The sequence below is a fragment of the Genypterus blacodes genome, unplaced genomic scaffold, assembly GCF_046128005.1.
Source record: "Genypterus blacodes isolate CSIRO-AG114 ecotype Tasmania unplaced genomic scaffold, CSIRO-AGI_Gbla_v1 ptg000133l_1, whole genome shotgun sequence".
Taxonomy (NCBI): domain Eukaryota; kingdom Metazoa; phylum Chordata; class Actinopteri; order Ophidiiformes; family Ophidiidae; genus Genypterus; species Genypterus blacodes.
In genome coordinates this window covers 4,314,267-4,334,933 of record NW_027466935.1, presented here as the reverse complement: position 1 = coordinate 4,334,933, position 20,667 = coordinate 4,314,267, and the positions used below count along the sequence as shown (strand labels likewise).

General features: G+C 42.5%; 1 protein-coding gene across 2 annotated transcripts in view; it reads left to right on the top strand.

Moving 5' to 3' along the window:
- Positions 1 to 20,667, top strand: part of ap3b1a (adaptor related protein complex 3 subunit beta 1a) — a 45,520-nt gene that overhangs the window by 12,190 nt on the left and 12,663 nt on the right. For both annotated transcript variants that reach the window (XM_076163953.1, XM_076163952.1), the window contains exons 7-23: positions 2,324 to 2,506; positions 2,682 to 2,834; positions 4,144 to 4,241; positions 4,398 to 4,452; positions 4,544 to 4,615; positions 4,711 to 4,773; positions 4,910 to 5,042; positions 5,137 to 5,246; positions 5,353 to 5,529; positions 6,081 to 6,267; positions 7,122 to 7,252; positions 7,744 to 7,888; positions 8,152 to 8,311; positions 10,290 to 10,440; positions 12,728 to 12,776; positions 12,989 to 13,092; positions 20,295 to 20,523. In XM_076163953.1, the coding sequence (XP_076020068.1) occupies positions 2,324 to 2,506; positions 2,682 to 2,834; positions 4,144 to 4,241; positions 4,398 to 4,452; positions 4,544 to 4,615; positions 4,711 to 4,773; positions 4,910 to 5,042; positions 5,137 to 5,246; positions 5,353 to 5,529; positions 6,081 to 6,267; positions 7,122 to 7,252; positions 7,744 to 7,888; positions 8,152 to 8,311; positions 10,290 to 10,440; positions 12,728 to 12,776; positions 12,989 to 13,092; positions 20,295 to 20,523 (2,200 nt within the window). The remainder of the gene's footprint in view (positions 1 to 2,323; positions 2,507 to 2,681; positions 2,835 to 4,143; positions 4,242 to 4,397; positions 4,453 to 4,543; positions 4,616 to 4,710; positions 4,774 to 4,909; positions 5,043 to 5,136; positions 5,247 to 5,352; positions 5,530 to 6,080; positions 6,268 to 7,121; positions 7,253 to 7,743; positions 7,889 to 8,151; positions 8,312 to 10,289; positions 10,441 to 12,727; positions 12,777 to 12,988; positions 13,093 to 20,294; positions 20,524 to 20,667) is intronic.

Here is a 20,667-nt window from a genome sequence, read left to right as displayed (position 1 = left end):
GACAGCGGTACTATGATTAGGGGCTAGGTGAGATGCCCATTAATTTAAGAGAAAAGGGAGGGAGAAGGAAGAGAGCAGGAGAGGAGCGAACGAAGGGAGGATAGGCCGACCCCACGCCGGGCCATCAATCAAAAAGGCGCACGTTGTCTCTGGTGTGATGACCCAGCACTCTCTGCCTCTCTGGCGCCCTAATTAGAATTCATAGCAAAATAGATGCAAGGAAACGGTTTGGGCCCTTCATAATTTTATAGGAAATTTATTGTTATTAGAAGAACCATTTGCTTAGTGTGATTTTTCCATTACCAGCTTGTCACGCAGGGTAGATAATATGGCCGAGGGTGGAGGAGGAGGGGGATGAGGTGTATGAACTCCATAGATTGGGGTGTCACTTTTGTTGATGGTGCATGTAGTTTACCTTGGAGCTGTGTCTAATGGGGGAAGTTGGGAGAGAATGCACAAAGCCAGGCAGCAGCAGGAGCCACATGCTCGGAAACAGCAGTGGCTGTAATAGCCTCTGAGACGGCAGAGGCCTGGGGAAAACACCAGGCGAGAACGACACACCCACACAAATATACACACAAATACCCACAGAATGGATATAGCCTAATAAACACTATGGATAGATTTATCTACATGATTTATCTACATATGGGTAGATAAATTAACATAAAAGCGCCTCTGTACAACGAGCCGCTACTACTGGGATTGACTGATAAAAAAATAATGCTTGTTGTGATGTTTTGCAAATAAATGTAGTTTAGTGCTCACTGAAAGAAATTGATGACTATAATGAAACCTAATCCAGAGACAACATAGCATCTAACGCAATTGAGTTACACCTGGACAGATTTGTGTCTTTGATCATTTGTGAACATACGTAGATGAGGAAAGTCATTTTTTGTTGAAGGGTAATGTTGTGCTATTACCTGTGAAGTAAAACAACACACTGTCAAGGTACATAATTCAACTTATGCAGGGTAAAGTCAATGTAAACATGTTCTGTGTTTCAAATAGTTTAGATATTTATGGCATCTTGGCTGTCAATTCATTGAAATACTAGATGGGAGGCAGACAACACAAACCTCCTCCAAGACCCAGCAGTGTCCATAACTGTTGAATACGCTCTGTACAAATATATCTGCATCGTCTTCACCACACATTAGTGGGAGTTGCATATTTTTAATGTACAGTCGCAACATAACTGTTACGGCCAACCTAGCATATATTTGATCCACCAGATAAACTGTACCTGCTGATAGTCTATCATAGGATACAAGTTTTTCTTAAATTTTCTGGGTTTTGAGAACCAGCCAGCGCTTCATCAAAACCCATGTGTCACGGAAGATGAAGATATTCAATATATAATTGAATAATTCAATTGATCAGCTAGTGTTCCATTCATCAGTGTGAGTTTCCTCAGACTGTGCTGATGTTAAGAAGGCTAATCATCACTCGGACCAGAATTCTTTGAAAACCTACAGACAGCGGCATCACACGTGCACATTTCATACACATACGCACACACGTGCACGCATGCACAATCAATGCAGGCACATGACAATGAGATGGGCACATGCACAGAGTTCTCACAGGGGCCACCAGGGGCCAGCGGGCTTTAATTGGGAAGACGGGATTCTGTTCCCTTTCCCTTTGTCTTCACCCTGTGCTTCTCCTTGCCTCCCCATGTTAATGCTGTTTGCATATTAATACACTGTCATGTCACTCACGCATTCTGCCTGTGAGCCAGCAGGCAGCTGGGTGGGACATGGAACAGCCAAATGGGTTTGTTCCATTCTACCAATAAAGGATAGTTGATTGTAAGCTCTCTGCTGTCTTCCTCCTCCTTATCCCGCGAATTGAACTTATAGTGGGTTCAGTATCCAGGAAAAATATCAATTACAAAGGAAACAAGAGAAATACATCTCCTGACTGGATTTATGTGGCACGGCTTTGCAAAATTTGTTACTGAAAACGTGCAAACATTTTTTGTCCAATTATTGTCGAACTACTTAGAGAGAGAACTGTGTATTGTAATCAGAGCTGTACAGTTGCATTATTGTTATATGCATTCTTTTACTTAACTGCAATAATAGTAAGTTTTATATTTTCCAGATCAGGGTCGTGTCCGTCAATGGCTGCTTTATTAGTCCACAGATTGCATATTACAGCTTGTTTAAGAGATAGAATATTTGTTTAATTTGAAAAAGGCGTTGCTATACAACAACAACAACTTCCAATTAGGTTGTTAACACTGAGGAGTAGTAAAAAAACCTTGTGCTCATGATTCACTTCATTGTCTCCTTTCCTTCATATTTTTGTGTAGCTGGTGGCCGGCAGTGTGGTGGTGGCCTTTGAGGATGTCTGTCCGGATCGCATCGATCTGATCCATAAGAATTATAGAAAGCTGTGCAACCTCTTGGTGGATGTGGAAGAGTGGGGCCAGGTGGTCATCATCTCCATGCTGACTCGCTATGCCAGGACGCAGTTTCTCAGCCCCTGGAAGGAGGTGAGGCACTGGACGTTTCTCAGTGCTCAAAGTTCTTTGATCCGTGTAAAAGCTAGAAAATGTCCAAATGTTTCAGTTACCAGTAATTAATTGAAACCACTAGGACATAAGAAACCTGCATCTCCTGTTCTAGTCCCACACGTCACCGTTGCATATTACATGATTTGTTTTTCAGGGAGCTGTGTTTGATGAGAATAATGAGAAAGCGTTCTACGACTCTGACGAGGATAAGAAAGAACACACCGAGGACAAACCTTACGTCATGGATCCAGACCACAGGCTGCTACTCAGGAACACTAAGCCTCTGCTGCAGAGCAGGAACACTGCTGTGAGTCAACCGCACAGTTGGAACATACTATACACACAGGATGTACAGACAGTTTGGAGTCAACACCCACCTGAAATTAAACTCATGGACCCTGTTAGTTTGTAATATGTGCATGATTTAGCCACTAAAACAGAGACACACAATTCTACTTATCTATTTATATTCATATTTGAATATGTTCAGTATGTTGTGTCTATGCACCCCAGGATGATTCATTTTACCCCATGGTGTCAGCTAATGTGCTTCCTAATAAACCAATTCTCATAGTCAGGCCAAATTTTAGACCTGAGGTGGGGTAATGAGAAGGGTTTAACATATCAGGTGGAAGATGTTAAGGGAGGGTCGGCAAGATTAGTCGTAAGGTGTATCACTTGTGAGCACTTCAACATAGTGCTTTTATTGCTGTTGTAAAACCTTTATTACAAAATGTTTCTCCGTGTCAGCATTTTGTGGAGCAACCATGATGAAATAGATATCAGCCATCAGCATTAGACAAAATATTTCTAGAGCTGTTCAGCGTGAGCACCCATGTCATGTCATTGTTCATCAGTTGATCTCGCCGCGAGCATGGAAATCATAGACTTTGGCCGCTCAGAACGGGCAATTAAACCGTAAAGTAGAAAATGACACAAATGTATCGTTGACTTACTCATTACTAATTTACCCTTGGAATTGTGTGGCAATAATTCACTCCCAAGACACGAACACAATATGTATTCACAGACCACACTACACAATGACTTAGTACATACACACACACTATAATGCACTCCCGAGACTGAAAAAAAGCTTCGAACACAGTGAGTGAGTGCAGGTTTCCATCACCCAGGAGCCTCAAGGTCTCTCAGCGTATAACAGTAAGGAAAAATGCTCTCAAATGAAGGAGTTGATTAAAATGTGACATGCTGTGTGTTTACCAGCATAAACACACTGACACCTTCCATCTTCATTGATGCCTGAACTCTTTCATGATGGCTGCGAGGATAGACACACGTCCTGCTGCTACTTAAAGCCGCGCTGACAAATTACCTTTATAGAGTCATGTCGAGTAGTAGAGAGCCTTCAAAGTGAATGCGAAGGAATTCATGTAATTTAAACCTGTGTATTTATATTAAAACACTTTAAAGTTAATGTGTAATTACTTTGCCGGTGTTAAAATAGCAAGGAATCAAGGCATATCAACATTTTCTTTACAGATGTCAACTGATCTCAAGGTGTTTACTGTTCGAAGATGGATTAAAATGCAGTTAGACGTTTAAACATGTTCTGTGTCTTGACTGCATTTTCTTGCTTTATTGGTAAATTGTAGGTGGTGATGTCTGTTGCTCAGCTATACTGGCATCTGGCCCCCACGCATGAAGTCAACATCGTCACCAAGTCACTAATTCGACTACTAAGAAGCCACAGGTGAGGATAAAAACACTTTCATGCGTCTGTTTCTCCGTTCCCCTTTGTTAGGGGTCATTACAGAGGTCATGCATACTGTATATCTTCTATCCAAACAGCGTTGACAGCTTGTGTGTCAATATTGTAAACGGTTTTGTTTCTGTTTCTTTCCCACAGAGAAGTGCAGTACATTGTTCTTCAGAATATAGCCACTATGTCCATCCAGAGGAAGGTACTTCTACTTGTTGACGCTGTGTCACAACTGATACTAAAACTAAACTTGCATCGAAGTGGACAATAACTTGACATATATCTCCTAACAGGGAATGTTCGAACCCTACATGAAAAGCTTTTATGTGAGATCCACTGATGCCACACATATCAAAACACTGAAGGTGACGACCAGTTTATTTCATCATTACTCAATTCCCTGACCAATGATGCATAAAAGATTCTTAGATTATAAAGAATTTTATAATTGTTTTTCCAGCTGGAGATTCTGACCAACCTGGCCAATGAAGCCAACATCTCCATCATCCTGAGGGAATTTCAGGTTTGTTGTTATTAATTATAATCACTGAAAGATCTGGCACGCACTTAAAGACTCCACGCTATGTCTGCTTTATTCTCTGACTTGTTAACTTCTTTTCACTGCAGTTGTCCCTTTACTTTGGTCTTATACTTTTCAGACCTATGTGAAGAGCCAAGACAAGCCTTTTGCTGCAGCCACCATTCAGGCCATCGGCAGGTGTGCCACCAACATCTCCGAGGTGACGGACACCTGCCTCAGTGGGCTGGTACTGCTACTCTCCAACAGAGATGGTAAAGTGGAATTAATGAGTCATGTGTTCTTCCTACACCATAAAAATGATCAAATATGGAGCTGTAACTGTAGTTCTGTGTCTGCTATCCACAGAGATTGTGGTGGCTGAGAGTGTGGTGGTGATCAAGAAGTTGCTTCAGACTCAGCCCACACAACACAGTGAGATCATCAAACACATGGCCAACCTCTTTGACAACATCACTGTATGAGTCAGCTTTATGTTAATAAGTTTCAATTTCACAAACAATTCATAAGTTTGTACTTCATTGAAATCGAACTTCTGGACTTTTCTCTCAACCGATCTTTCAGGTTCCCATGGCCCGTGCCAGCATCCTGTGGCTGATTGGAGAGTACTGTGAGAGGGTGCCAAAGATTGCGCCTGACGTACTCCGCAAGATGGCAAAGTCCTTCACAGCGGAGGAAGACATTGTCAAGCTACAGATCGTAAACCTAGCGGCCAAACTCTATCTGACGAATTCTAAGCAGGTACAAAAGCGATATACCTAAATAAATCAGTCTTTAAGCTCAGGCTGTAATACTATTTAATCAGCTTTACCTAACAGTAACTAAACCATCCTTCTGCTCAGAGCTCAACGCCCTTTTCAAAGAGCTGTGGATAAGACAGCTTTCGTGTAAGACTCATAGCCCTGTCTGGTGTCTACAGGTCCATTCAGTTAGATGCGGTGATTGTGCTCTCTGACTTTGAGTTTATGAGCCCAGCACTGCCTTTTCTAACGAGCATATCATTAGGCCTCTTGTTCCAAGTAATGCTCCACTAGTAGACAGAGGAGAGAGAGGCAGCGATGGAGCCGGGAAGCAAATGGAGTATGGGTTTTTAATGTACATGTACCCGTCCACATGTGTAGGACACACCTTTATTGGTCCAGGATTAAGATTAAGAGGGCCACTGAATAGATTTGTGTGGCTGATTGAACGCAACAACTGAACACATTTGTTTTGTTTTTGTTGCCTTTTTGTAGAATAAGTAGAGTTAAGTGTATCTCTGTGTTTACTCTCTGTTTCTCTCTGCCCCTCAGACCAAGCTGTTGACTCAGTACATCCTTAATCTTGGCAAATATGACCAGAACTACGATATCAGGGACAGGACACGCTTCATAAGACAGTTGATCGTGCCCAGCGAGAAAAGCGGTGCCCTTAACAAGTACGCCAAACGGATCCTGCTGGCCCCCAAACCAGCCCCTCTCCTTCAGTCTGCTTTCAAAGGTGCCCACCTTTATAACCCTCCTATTCTTATTTTAGATTGTGTTAAAGTTGAATTCTAAATTTCCCTTTCTGTCATCTATCAGTCGGTATTACCCGCGACTCATATTCCATCTAGTGGTTTCCAGTAGAATGCAAAGTTGATTCATGCAGCAGTGATTTTATTATTCTGGTGTGCTGGTCTCTCTGAAGGGCAGTGAGGTCAAACCCCTTAACCTAGAACTAATGGGATGGGTAAATTACTGAGCTAATGCTAACCTTTTTCCAGGCAGGCGGTTGGGGGAGACGATCCCCCTCATTTAGCTGCCTCTATTCTCTCCTCCGCTCTTTCTCTCCCGCCCTCACATAAGGGACGCAAACTGCCTCCTAAAACATTGAAATTCTGAGGCTGTTTGCACCTACTGGATGTTTATGGAAAGCATTAACCACCCCTGTCATTCTTAATATTCACAATTTAAGTTTTTTTTTTTCCACCTTCTTGCCAGTGAAGCACAGTTTGTAGAACATCTTTCCCAAAGCACAGAGCGATTACCCTCCTGCTTGGAGTGAAGAGTGCATGTGCACGGATGCAGATAGATGTTGTTGAATGCATTTGCGTGATTGTGTTTTTTTTACAGCACATTTAGCCACCAGCTCCCTCCTTAGACATAGACTGAGGGGAATTTAACCCCCCAACCCCCCTCTCCCCTATCTACCTCCCTTTCATATATCTACCCACTCATTATTCTTCCTTTTTTCTTTTCTTTTCTATCACATTTATATTACCGTGACCTCCCTGCTCCTTTCACCTCTCTCATCTTCTCAACCTGGTGCACGTTTTTCCATTTTCCGTTTATTTCTCCTTTGTCTACTCTCAGATCGAGACCATTTTCAGCTGGGCACCCTCTCTCACAGTCTCAATATCAGAGCGACCGGATACCAGGAGCTCCCAGACTGGCCAGCTGTCGCTCCTGACCAGTCTGTCAGGAATGTCGAGGTCATTGAACAAGTAAGGAGCCCAACTGCCTCATATATTCCATATTAAGTCTTAAATAAATGGTTGATGACATTCATAACGAACCTCAAAGCTTTTTCCTTTTGTTGTTTATTTTGACCAATGATATTTTTAAGTATATGTACACAATGTCGCATACCTGAGAAGAAACTAATTGGGAGATGTGTTATCAGAAATCTAGATTTAGACACCAGTTTACGTTCATTATTGCCTCTTCAAATCAATAATCAATGATAGAGAGCACAAGAAATGATGGCACCAGAAAATTTGTCTCGTTCCAAGTACAGTGTAGATTTAACAGAACCAACCAAAATCTGTGCTGTCCTCGAGAAAACAAATGCCAGCAGAAATTGAGTATCGTAGTGTGTCCATATGACTGAGAAGAATAAAGTTAAATAAAGTTTTTGGCAGCCAGTTTGTTCTTGATCTTCATCCTTAGTCCTTCAATCTGCTTCCTTAATGGCTCTCCCACCACAATTTCTCAGGTGAGCGAGTCGGTGGCCCCCTCAGGAAAGGCCAAGCCATCCAAATCTGATGACAAGTTCTACTCTGATGAAGAGGACAAGGAAGAGGAAGGATCTGCGAGCAGCAGTAGTGACAGCAGCAGCAGCAGCAGCAGCAGTAGTGAAGGTATGGTGTTGTCTTTTGAGTTTGAAGATCTAAGGGCTGAAGATCAGATGTCAGTTGTAGTTTACCTGAACCTTAACAACCAACGGGAGCGATTTGCAGCAAAATCCGGGGCAAGGTTGAAAGAGAAGATGTATTAGAATGACGTTGTTCTTTAGCGCCCAAGGCAGTGTGAATGGACACTGGAACCAGCACAGACGCTGCTATTGTGTGTGACATTCTGTTGAACATATGAACTGATCTGACTGTGTTATACGTTGCTACAGAGTCAGGCAGTGAAGACGAGAGTGACGAGAAAAGCAGCGAGGAGTCTGCGAAGACCTCCAGTGAATCCGGGAAAGGTTCCAGTGAATCTGAATCCGAGCAAAAAGTCAAGAAGACCAAAAATGCACCTCAGAAGAAAGGCAAGAAGTCTGCTGATGATAGGTAAAGTGAAATCCCTCCTGTCTTTGTGAGTTTGAAAGGGTTGTTTTTCTTCCGTGTGAATCTGACGTGTCCAGATGTCACCTGTTTGTCTCTTTTTCACTCAGCTAATGGGACAGGTGTGTGTTTTCTGAGCAACGCCGCAGTCAACAAACGTGATCAGTGCTTTGCTGCATACATAATCTCAACCCCCATCTGTTCAAAGCTTCACCCATTTTCTAAAATCTGTGACAAACTTCTTGCTGACGTTCCTCCTCCTTCTGTTGAATGTTTTAATTTGAGAGGAGTTTTGTTGGCAGGTCTGTGGTGCATCAGGTAGGAAAGGGGAAGGAGGGAGTTGATCAGATTTTGTTCACAATTCTACCTACTACACAATTTTACAGACTGCTGCTTTATGGCAAAATTTGTCTTTAAAAACAAAAATGTGAGCAGTCAGTGTTGCCCACTCTGCCATATTTTCAAACCGAGCTGAGCGGCTGCTGTAGAGGCCAGGGTCTTGGGCCGAAGCAGCTACTCAGCGCTCTCATAGCCTCGTAGGTCAACTCGAATAATTGCCCAAGTGATGGGTAATTGTATTAACCAATAATAACACACATTACTGTTGTATTTACAAGGTCACTGAATAATTTTTTAGAATTTGGAATTTATTGGCTCCCTAATCCCTTATTTGATTGCCTTAATTGAATTAGAATCAGAGTTTTAAGGTATTGACCTTGACAGTGAAGGAAGCTCAGAAATTGTTATCAGTTATTTAACAAAGATAAGAGCAGAATGTTATTATTACCAATGATCTAATGATGGGAAAACTCAGATGATGCACCACCAAAATGTAATCAGCCACTAAAATCTTATCCAAATCTAATTTTCCTGACATTTTGCAAGCAGACAAACAAACATAACCTCATGAGCCATGCGTGTGTGATGTACTGTCTTCAAATTTCCCTTGTCTTACCCTACGCGCGCACAAACACAAGCGCATACACACAATGCCTGGCAGAGGTGTTGGAATATCATGAGTGTGAGTGCCATTAACAAGCTACTCAAGGGGAATTTACCTCCAGTAGCGTAACCCACATTTACATGGCTAATGGATAATGACTTCTGATTGGTCATTTAACAGCCTGGTGTTACCAATGAATGAAATTTGAGTCATTACCATTGAATATGCTCACGCACACTCTCTTACACACTAGCACATTTAGTTTCTTATGCACTCTACCTCATTTGCTCACGAACACACAGACCCACACAGAATGTACCTGATTTTGCTGTGTGACAGGCCACCGGCTGACCCTGTTCCCTCCATTAGAGAGTATAATTAGAGCTCTCCCCGTTGCTCAAACATGCACCAATATGCACACACACACAGAAAGACACAAACACACACAGTAATTAGAGAAGCTCACCCCAGTGCTTCCACAACAAACACAGCATAATGCCCTCATTATGGCCCAGTCATTTCATGCAGGGCCTAATCAGGCCCACAGTGATTTATATCACTTTTTCCTGTTCCCAGCAAATGAAATCTGTAGGCCAAATTAATACTGGCTTTTCATCATCGCCCAAGTTAAAAAGCCAGTTACCGTCACAATTCTCCTCATTAATTTAACAGCTGAAAATCCCAGGCAGGCGGAGTAAACACTCATTATAGGAACAAATTGAAGAGGGACAGAGCGAGTGAAAGGGATGGGAAAAAGATGGAGGGAAAAATCTTGTGAACTTCATAACAAAATCAAATTGATGTTCACTGCTCTGAGATTTCAGTTTGAGTCAAAATGTGTATGTGTCCAAGTTTGTTTGTATGGTGCTCCATAACCTATTTGTCCACTATATGTTTGTATGGACGCTGTATATTTTGCTGTATATTGTGTAAAAGCGCAGCAAGTGTCTGTCACCTTTGTGTTCCACTCAGAAACTACACAAAAACAAACAATATTGCAGTTTAATATCGGTATCCTGTTCTTGTCGCTGTGTGTTTCAGTGACTCGGATGAAAATGGAAATGGTCCTGTAGCTGAGGCCAGCAGCACATCAGCTGAAAGCTCATCCAGCTCAGACACAGAGTCTGAGGAAGACTCCGATTCCGACTCCAACTCAGCACAGAAGAAGAGTGACAGGAAGACTAAACCCAAGGTAACTGTCCTGTTTAATGAGGTACTGGGAACTGGGTCCATTTGATTCTGGGATGAGCAGATGGTGTGATTGAGTGACATAACATGTAGTAGTAGTATCAGTGGAGAAGTAGTAGTTTTAGTGTTGTTATTAGTAGTAGTATTGATATTATTTTTAAGATCAGCTTTCTTTGACAGTTGAATTAAGAAGCTTCCCTTCAGTTTTGTAGGTATAGCAAGCATCTATTCTAACTTCTCAGTTTTGGACCATGAACTAATATCATACTATTGGTTCACTAATGAAACACCAGACAAGGGTTCTAAACTAAATCAATTGCTTTTTTAATCTCAAATTGGCTTTTAAGATATCCCTTTGTAAACAGTAGATGCGCTCAAAATAAATCCTTTTGTTAGTTTGTTTTGATAGTGGACTTGGTTCCACGCAACTAAAAGCCCCAAAATAGCATATAAGCATATTTATCTTTGTTTCCATAGCAGCTTACTGCATATACTTGTTAATTAGGCTTGAGAGCCGATTCAGAACTGTTTTAGAACAATCTAAAAATGAACACATATACTGATATTTGTTGCATCTTACCAGTCTCATTGACCCTCCAAGTTTAACCCATCAACTCCTTCCGTGTCGTATGAATGCGCATCACGAGGTGTTTCCTGCTCTAAAATTAGTACAAGTGTATACATTCTCCCAAACAACACGATTGAAGTGGCGACCCAAAACAAAAAAAAAGGTTTTTGAAGGCTAAGTGAGTCACATTTGCAACAGAATATTTATGAACTACTGTTTTTGAAAGTAAGAAAGTCATAAACTTTTGCCTACCTGTAGCTTAAAGTAAACAAACTGAAAGCTCTCGTTTCCTCAAAATTGAGTGAATATAGCACCGTCGCGCACTTTCGCCACCAAAAACTGCGCTGAAAGCTATGTTTTTTTATTGGTCCTTTACATTCCTAACGCGTTGTTGTCAACACATAATGTGAATTTATCCGCCTGCACACCTGGTTAGACACACCAACCAAGTGTGAGGCCAGCGAGCGAGTCCTGAGCAGCAGAAATGCAAAGTATTCCAGCCAGACCCCTAAATGACAACAACACGTAAACCTTTACAACATGTCCCCTTAAAGGTATACTTTCCACAGGCAGTCAAGTCTAAGCATTCATTCCTGTTATATTCTCAACCCTTTCAGTGCAGGCATGTGCAATAGATCATATGTAAACCTGATGAGAGACAATGATGTTGTGGAAAAGATAACGCACCTTTGGCCCTGTACTTTTCATGTCTGTTTTTCTTACACTTACAATTATTTGCACCGTGTTCTCCCAGCATGTCGTTCCTCATGTACACGTGGCGAGCGTAATCACAGTCTTGGTTATGGAATATGATTTGGCTTGCCTTTTATCAGCTTTATTTTCCTTTTCAGTTTATCCCGTTTCAACCATATCCATCATTTTCATACCTGTTCCTGCTCATCACGTTCTTTCTCGCCCTCTCTCCCTTTAGCGCACTATGAAATTCACATTTCATACATTTTGTCATTTGGGCATAGCCTATGAATTATGCATCTCTCTCCCTCTCCCTCTCCCTCTCCCTCTCTCTCTCTCTCTCTCTCTCTCTCTCCCTCTCCCTCTCCCTCTCCCTCGATCTCTCTCATATATGCTCTTCCAAGCCTCCATTTACTAACAAGCTTTCAGTCTCCATCACCACCACTAACCGTCAATCAGAGAAGATCTGATAAGATACGGCCTCTAACTTTCTTGTTCGTTTTCACTCTCTCTCTCCTCCTCCATCTCCTGTCCTGTTGTTGTTTTCTTTCTTGCCATCTGCTCTGCCTGGCGTACGCAGAGCGGAATTTTATGGTTCCTTTATGTGACATGAATGGAGCTGTGGTCGGTTAGGATGCTGTGAGAGAGGGTGATAAAAGCGCTCGTACGTTTAAATATGTTTTTATTGGGCCTGTTGTGGTCGGAGCGAGAGGCGTGTGTTGTTATTCCCACAAGTCGACACCTGACAAGTCGGCCTCGGTTACAGGAGGTGTTGTGTATTGGTTTTGACATGACACTGTGTGTGGCCAGTCAATAAAAATTCCAGATACATGTAATCTTTTTTTTCCCCGCATTAATGTGTCATGTCTGTCTGTAAGATAGAAACATTTCACTCACTGGATAACATGCAATTCCAGTAGGTCTTTTGAGAGTTTGGCATCTTTCCCTCATCTCCTCTTCTTTTCCTCTCTTTCTCTATTATTATTTCATCTATTTTGCCGAGTGTCATGTTTCTGTGTTTCTTCTCCAGGTGGAAGTGAAGACCAAGAATGAAGTATCTTTACTGGATCTAGATGACTGTGAGTATTAGTATTGCTATTCAGTGCTTCCATCATTGAGCACATTAAATAATTCACCAGCTTATGGGCACAATTTTGTCATTTTATTCTAAGTTGTTCATTTGCTGTTTGTTCAGTTTGATTTGACTAAAACTTCTGAAGTGAACCACAATATTGTAGCACACTGCTCATGGGCCTGAGTCGACTTAAGTGTTTCCTGTCGGGTCTCTCAGTTTCTCCTGCACCCCCGAAGGCGCCACAGTCTTCTGTCGTCTCTCTGAGCCTGCTGTCAGACCTGGAAGGCCTTTCCCTCACCAACTTCTCTCCCGCCATGCAGGTTGGTGCACATGCAAGTGTATATCTGCATTAGAAACGGCACACAGGCTGACATTTCCTCCATCAGTCTGTTGAGAGTCAATTGTTCCTTTCTGTCTTGACACTGACGGAGCAGCAGCGACTGTTGAAATGAGCCTCTCTCCCTTGTGGAACATTTCTGCTCCAGAGGCCAGCTATTGACCTTTTCTGCCTCCTTATATTTATTGGCAGCCAGCATGCTACAACTGCTCTCATGTTTCCTGTATCTCTTATAGTCTGTCTTTTTCTCACTCCGTCTTGCGCTTCCTCCACACCCTTGAACTCTATTTCTGTGTCTCATCTATAAGTCCACCCTCTCTGTTTTTCTCGCTTCTGTTCTTACCTCTCTTCCTCTCTTGTCACCTCCCATCTCTCCCTGTCAGATGTTATGTCCCCTGTGTCTCTGTGTTGTGTATGTCTGATGGTTGACCTTTCCTAGTGTGACGGCTCCTTTCTCTCCTCAGTGTGCGGGCGCGTCGGTACGTCTGTGTATTTTGTATCCTGTCTTCCCCTGGGAGGAAAATGTCCAGACCATTCTTATTGCTGTGTCTATTTTCTGCCTCTGAACCAGGGCTTTAATAACTCTGTCGTGTTAAGCTGGGATCAGAATATTAACACTGGAAGCCATGTTGTCAGTATTCTCTCAGGTCCTTCTACTTGAAAACATGCAATAAGGATTCTTCAAACACTAATTATCAGTTTTAGTTTGGTGTATTTAATATTCTTTGTGCTCCGCTAATAGCGTGCAATTAAGGGGAATTGTGGAAATGAAAGATTTCCGATGTATCCACAGATTTCCCTGAATAATCATAATCAAAAGGAATTGTTGTTGGGCGTTGTTTGTGTTTCCATTATTGTTAGAATCCATATTTTCTTGGTAGTGTTTTGCAATAATGTCTCCCTTTTTGGTCTCAAATCATAAAGAAAACAACTGTCAACATAAATCATGAGGATTTGGCGTCAGTTGGTGTCAATGTACAAGTTTGTTTGTTTGTTTTAGCGTCACATAATTATGTCAGAGGTCAGCCTGGATCCAATTGGGCCAGAGGGTTTTGGCTTTCAAACTGCCTGAAGTACTTTGTATGTTAATTTTTAACTTTCTTGCATACTCGCTGGTGTCTCTCCTCACCAGTTTTCCCGCAGAGTCGTTCCACTGTCCCCCCTCCCCCTCCCCCCGCTTTGGTGTTGCACTCTGCTTTGTGGGCAGGTTACTCTATATTCTGGGTCTGCCCATCAGTTCTCGCCGCCTGTCAGTCAGTATGATTGACAAGCTGCTCTCAGGCCAGTGTGTATGCAGCATGAGGCTTGTTAGTCAGTCTCTCCTCCTCAGGTGAAGGCCAGGGAGTAATAGAGAATAGAAATGCAGATTAGAACAGGGAACTTTATGCACATCAACATCTGATTTAGAGTCAATTCTATGCATAAATACATGATGGGCATCGGGATTCATAGACGAGGGTAAATAAGCTCACCTTTATTCACACCCTCCCCTCCATTTCTGAGACATGCATGCACACGCTCGCGTATCAGACTTCTTTGCACACTCTCTCTCTCTCTCTCTCTCGCACACACACACACACACATACACGCATGCACGCACAGGTGCACGCACACACGCTGGCCCCAGTGTCATTTCTATTTCTCAGCAATCTGCCCACAGAGGCAGCGAGTCTGTCTCAGCTGAGCGCTCGGGCCCTTTTAGAGAATTACTGCATGGTTATCAAAGGCATTTAGATTAACCCCGGGCACTGTCTTTGACCCCCCCCACCCCTCCCTCCCTCCTCGTCTCTCTCATCCTCCTCCTCCCCAGTTTCTGCATGCTACCGCTCTCTCTAATAACATTTTGACATTAGGATCTTTCACAAATGCCTCTTAAATCCCCCGCCCCTGCCCCCCCCACCCAAACCCCTTCCGACCTCTGTCCACGCGTACGGTGGGGCGGCTAAGGCTGATAACTTTTCATTCATAATTAGCAGTCAGCGAATGGGACTGCTTTGGGGGGAAATTGAACTGTCAGCGGCAGGGCGCAGGGCGTTTGACCCCATCACACCCAGAGGGGGCCATCATAATTTGTTCATTTGGTGTCCATCAGGCGGGCACCAGCTCGACCCCGCCTCTCTCGTCTCCCTCCTCACCCAGCTGACCTCCCCATGGTAGGCGCTCCGGGTTCACGTCTAATTATGAATCAGCAGAAGCACTCCCAGCACCGCGAATATAGCAGCGCCTGCCCACCCCCCGCCCCCCCAAACCTCCTGCTGCCACTCAAGCTGTGGAGATTGCCTCTTAAATACGAATAAATGCCCACACGGAAACAGCAAGTCAGTGTGAGCCTATGCAGCATATTTGGTATTATGGGAAATGCTTGTGTTGTTACATGGCTATTGCGGCACTATTTCTTATTAGTTTTAGTTACTAAATGAATGACTGTGTGTGTGTGTGAAGGTATGTCACAATTACATTACTAAAACCTTCATCTTTTCTGGCATCTCTTTTATTAGCCTCTCTTGTCCCTTTCCAAGGTTACACAGAGGTCATGCCAGTATAACACAACAGTGCAGGTTTTTATGTTTATCATTTTCAACGACAACACTTTATTCTGAAATTTGGACGAGTGGGCGTAACAGGAGATTTTGTTTATAAAATCCTGGGTTTTCTGGACTGCAGTAATCATGAGTTGGCATAATTGAGAATAACTTAGTGGAGGAATATATTCGTTGTCTGTCAGATCCAGTATAGATTATGTCATTGTTGCCTTTGAAATGATTGAATATGCACAGAAATGGGTGGAGCATGTGGCAGATTGCAATCCAGGGTTGAAAACTGGAATTTGTTAATGATTTCATCTTCGGATATTGGACATTATCCATATTTTTGACAAAAACAAGTCAGACATGTGTTTCCCATGGTAGAAAATCAATAGATGCAATTTGGTTTATTATTTCAAATAAATGAAATTAGTCCTGTTATTATTATTGATAATATTATTATTGTTTAAGTGAATAATTATTAATGCTGAGCTAACCCTAATCCAGTCTGTGGGAAGTTTCCAACATAATTAAGATGGGTGCAGAGGAGTGAGACAGTATTTTATCAAGGCCAATTTTGGCTTGCTCAGCCTTGGGGGAGGTATGGGTATTGGTAACAGTAAAGTCAGACCTCCCACTACATGTATCGGCCCCATCAGTGATGACCTACTGCGGTATTACAGTATGGGCTTTATGTTATTGTCTTTGTGAATTTTGCAACTTTAGCCGTAATTTTGAGAGCAGTAACTCTCATGTTCCCATATTATTTGTCATCGTATATATTTCCAGGTTAACACAATAGAACTTGTGGCTTGTTGAAGGACACAGGCTTTTCTAAATATTAGTTTTATTATTGCTAACGCTGTTTAATGGATAATTTCAAAATTAATCATTTTATAAACCCAATTTGTTTAGCCACAAATTAAATAACCTTTGTTCAGACAGTCTTCTTATGCGATCAAAGTAGTTTAAGATGGCTCTAGTAACATTTATTTAATTCAATTTGCAGTCAAGGTCTGCATGATGTCCCTCAATTAATTGTCATCTCCTGACTGAAGGGAACAATTAGGCTCTAAAGTCAAACACATGTCTCTTACTTCAATCCACACAACTGTGCAGCATAATGAAATCCTGTCCCTGAAATTCCAGACAGACGATGTCTGAGAAAAAGAAATGGATTTTCAATATATACCCATACATCTCTGTACTCCTCACTCCTCTTTCTTTTAAATTGGCCTTCTTATGTACATGGCACAAGGCTGCCTGACTACGGTTAGCCCTTTTGAATATGTCAGCGGGATTTTCAGGTCATTTGCCAGAGAGGATGCTGGGAGCGTGGCGTCCGGGCTCTGAAGGTGACTGGCGTCTGTATCATCCATCACAGGCGCTTCCTTTAAGTTGATGCATAATAGAGCCTCTCAATCAACTTCCTCTCTCATTGTCACCTCCCTCCTTCCTGTCCGGGGTGGAGAACAGGAGCCAAACACAGAAAGGGGAGACTTGACTGAGAAGTCAAGGTTACATCCATCGCCTTCTCTTATTTACACTTCAGGTGTTACAGGCTTGTACAGCTTAACAGGACAACAATAGATGGAAGGCTGAAGGGGCTTGTGTGGGCACGTGTGTCAGAGTTTAACTGTCCACTGTGTCAAATTGGTGATAATAAGCTGTTTGAAGCCTTGTCCTGTCTCCGTTCCTCCCTCTCCCTGCTTGCTGCCGGGGGCGAGGCGACAGACGAGACCTTGAAGCAGGATGCGTCTGTCAGGGTGGTAAATCTCTGTTGTGAAGGGGCGGCAAACATTACGGCCAGCTTTATCGACATCGACTGCTCTGACACATCCAAAAGTGGCCCAATAAATTTGCAGGCTAGCGGTGGCGTGACGGGCGCTTGTGAGGGCGCAGCACTGTTACAGCGCAGCAACAAATGTTTGTTTGACCCCCGCCACAGCCGCCACGGGCTGTCCAGGCACAGGAGGAGCCGCCAGCCTGTCAAGGGGATGAGGAGATGGTGTTTTCATTTGTCTTTGCGATAGGCTCTTTGTTTGGAGGATATATCACTGACAGATTTTGGTGAAATGTTGTAGATTGGTGGGAGTTGGGTCAAGGAGGAGTTATTGGACCCGGATACAGGATCTTTGTTCATTTTTATCTGACATTGTGGATCATATTTGTTGATTTAACTAAGATCTTAATGAAAACATCCAGGATTGTGTATCATGTCAACTGGTGTAATTTGTCAGAGATCAAGATCTTAATCTAATAAACACTATAAATCATCCATATCAATCATACAATTACCACCAATGCATAGCTGATATAATGCTAATTTAGTAGGATGTAACAGTTTTGCTATATTTTTAACTATTTATTAAGGCCCCACAGTCTGGGGCCTTTGTTGAAGTAAAATAGGAAGGGAGATTTCTGTTTATTTTCAATGTCATATTCTACTTTAAATGATAGAAGATTGTATTTAGAAGAATGTGATTGATGCTCAATGTTACGATTTTACTTGACACAAGTTCTTTGTCATTTCACAGGCGCACATTCCAAAAACAAAGAACCCAAACACCTAATACATTATTGTTTATAAGTCTTTGGTCAGACAGGGTTCAGTAGTTTTTACTTGTGTCATAATAGTGAATTGGAGCAAATTTTGCACGTGAAATAAAACCAAAACTTGGCCGTGACACCCTTTCCTTACCTTACAGTCGAGTGAAGTGGTTTGGTTTGAACACATTGAAACTCATCTCCACAGCTCTTGTTGTATGTCAAGCTGATTCTTCACACTTTCACGGCACATGACAAGTCTGAGGACGCCTCATACATTTAACCTAAGTTGGAACATAGCAGCAGTGCGTCTTGCCACCGCAGCCTGCTTGGCTTCAAACAATGTGCACTGACACCGCTCGACCCTGTTGCACCATGATGTCTGCGTGCTTCCACAGTTTGTTTTGACATCATATTGCCAGTCATATTCACTTAGCTTGATGATTTTACATGCCTGGCTTAATCCTTTTAGTTTTGTTCGCCGGGTGTGTTTTTGTCCTGCCGCTTGTTGTTTTTCACGTGTTGTTTTGTTATGTTTTTCGTCATATTGTACTTGTGATATTATGTGTGGCCTTTGCCCCCCCTGCTGTGCCAGTCTTGCTTCTTGCATCTTGGATACATCTGTGTTGCTTTGAGAGTCAGAATTTCTTTTTTTTGTATCATTTGGAAGTGATAAATACCCATTTTGTAACCTGTTAATTCTGTTGTCATTTACACCAGGTTGTCAAACATCTGTCCTAGTATTGGCTGTGTGTGTTGGTGTAGGAAGATGTTCAGATGCTAAATCTGGTCTCGTGTATGAAGAGACGGTAGCGCTCGTGATGTTTTGAGCTAATCAGCGCTGTCAAGAGTAACAGACGTGCCTTTGTCACTTTTATTTATAAGAGGGCGGGAACTCCAGGAGGGTGTCATACTTTTATGACACTCTCTAATTCTTGGAAACGTTGACACAGGCACACGCGTACGGCAGAGGTGTTTCTGAGTTTTCTGCACATAATGTGAATGTTCTAGTTCTTCACAGTACAGTACATCTATTATGTCGTTTTGCTTTGTCTGACTGTTACTGTGGCTGAATGGCAAAGTGAAAGCCACCAACAGTGAGCAGTATTCATCCACATAACCAAATGTTAATTTAAGAGGAGGAAATACATCAAAATCAAATAAATCTTAAACCCCCCCCCCACCCCCAAACTCTTGACAACCTTTTTGTCTCTTTTCAAGCTAAGGTAATGTAATTTCCTGTGCCTGAAAAGGTAAAAGCCCTTAGAAAGCAACTACTAATGGCTGGTTTGGGCCATGCACGCTCTTGTGTTTCCATTCATTAGGGGTTGTTTTTATTCAGCCTAGTTTGACGGCACATCCAGCCCATTTCCATCTAACTGGGCTGATTGAGGACATTTCTTAAATGGGCTCCTCTTTACCCCAGGTGTGGGTGGGGGAGTTTTCAGCCAAACCTTCAGTCTCTGAAGTGCTACATTGTGACTGCAGATTGGATATGGTGAATTGCATGAATGTAGGTGAGAGGCTTGTGTCAATCTGCCCCATTTAATGCCATGCCTGCCATATTTTATTTGTATGGCTGTATTAGTGCTGGGATGCATAAGACGTCCATTTTATCTTTTTATCGGGATGCGTAAGACGTCCATTTTATCTTTTTATCTTTTTATCGGGGGATCTGTTTTTACTCAATATTTACCCCCAGCCAGGAGATGATGTTTTCACATGTGTGTTTGCTTGTTGGCAAGATAACTCCAAAATATACGACCCACTGTGAGGATCAGGTGGAAATTTGTGATTTTAATGAATTGCCTTATCAACAGAATTGGTTTATATCTCAGATGTATGGAACACTAACTCATGTGAGACAAATGCAGTAAAAAAAACATCTCCCATATTCCATACCAGTGAAATTAACTGTTTAAATGAAGGTGGGTAGGTGCTAGTTTTTGCATGACTGTTCAAGGCAGATGCTAAAAGGAGTTTATGAATGGGGATATTTGCTCACATTAACATGTAAAGTTTGCTTGTACGTGTCTGCACTTGCAAATTATCACCAGTGGCTCTTCAGGGGCATTATTAAACATTTCCCCCTCCCTCTCATGTGTCCCTGCAGGTCAACACGCCAACCTTTGGCCCGGTGAAAACGCACGAGCTGCTTCACCACATGACTGGAAAGGGCCTGTCGGCTAAGTACCATTTCCCCCGGCAGCCCTGTTTGTACCAGCCCAGTATGGTTGCCGTGCAGGTCATACTGACCAACAGCTCTGACCACAGCCTGGAAGAGATCCATATAGGAGACAGAAACCCTGCTACCCTCAACATCCACTGCTTTAATACCATCGGTGAGTATGAGTGGCAGGAATCTTGACTTAATTGAAAAGGTGGAAGAAGACATAGTCACCTGAGTCATTGGTCTATTGCAGACTACGTTTCTCCATCTGTGAAAATTAGCTCTAATCCTTCCTCCTCCTTCCACTTTAATGTAG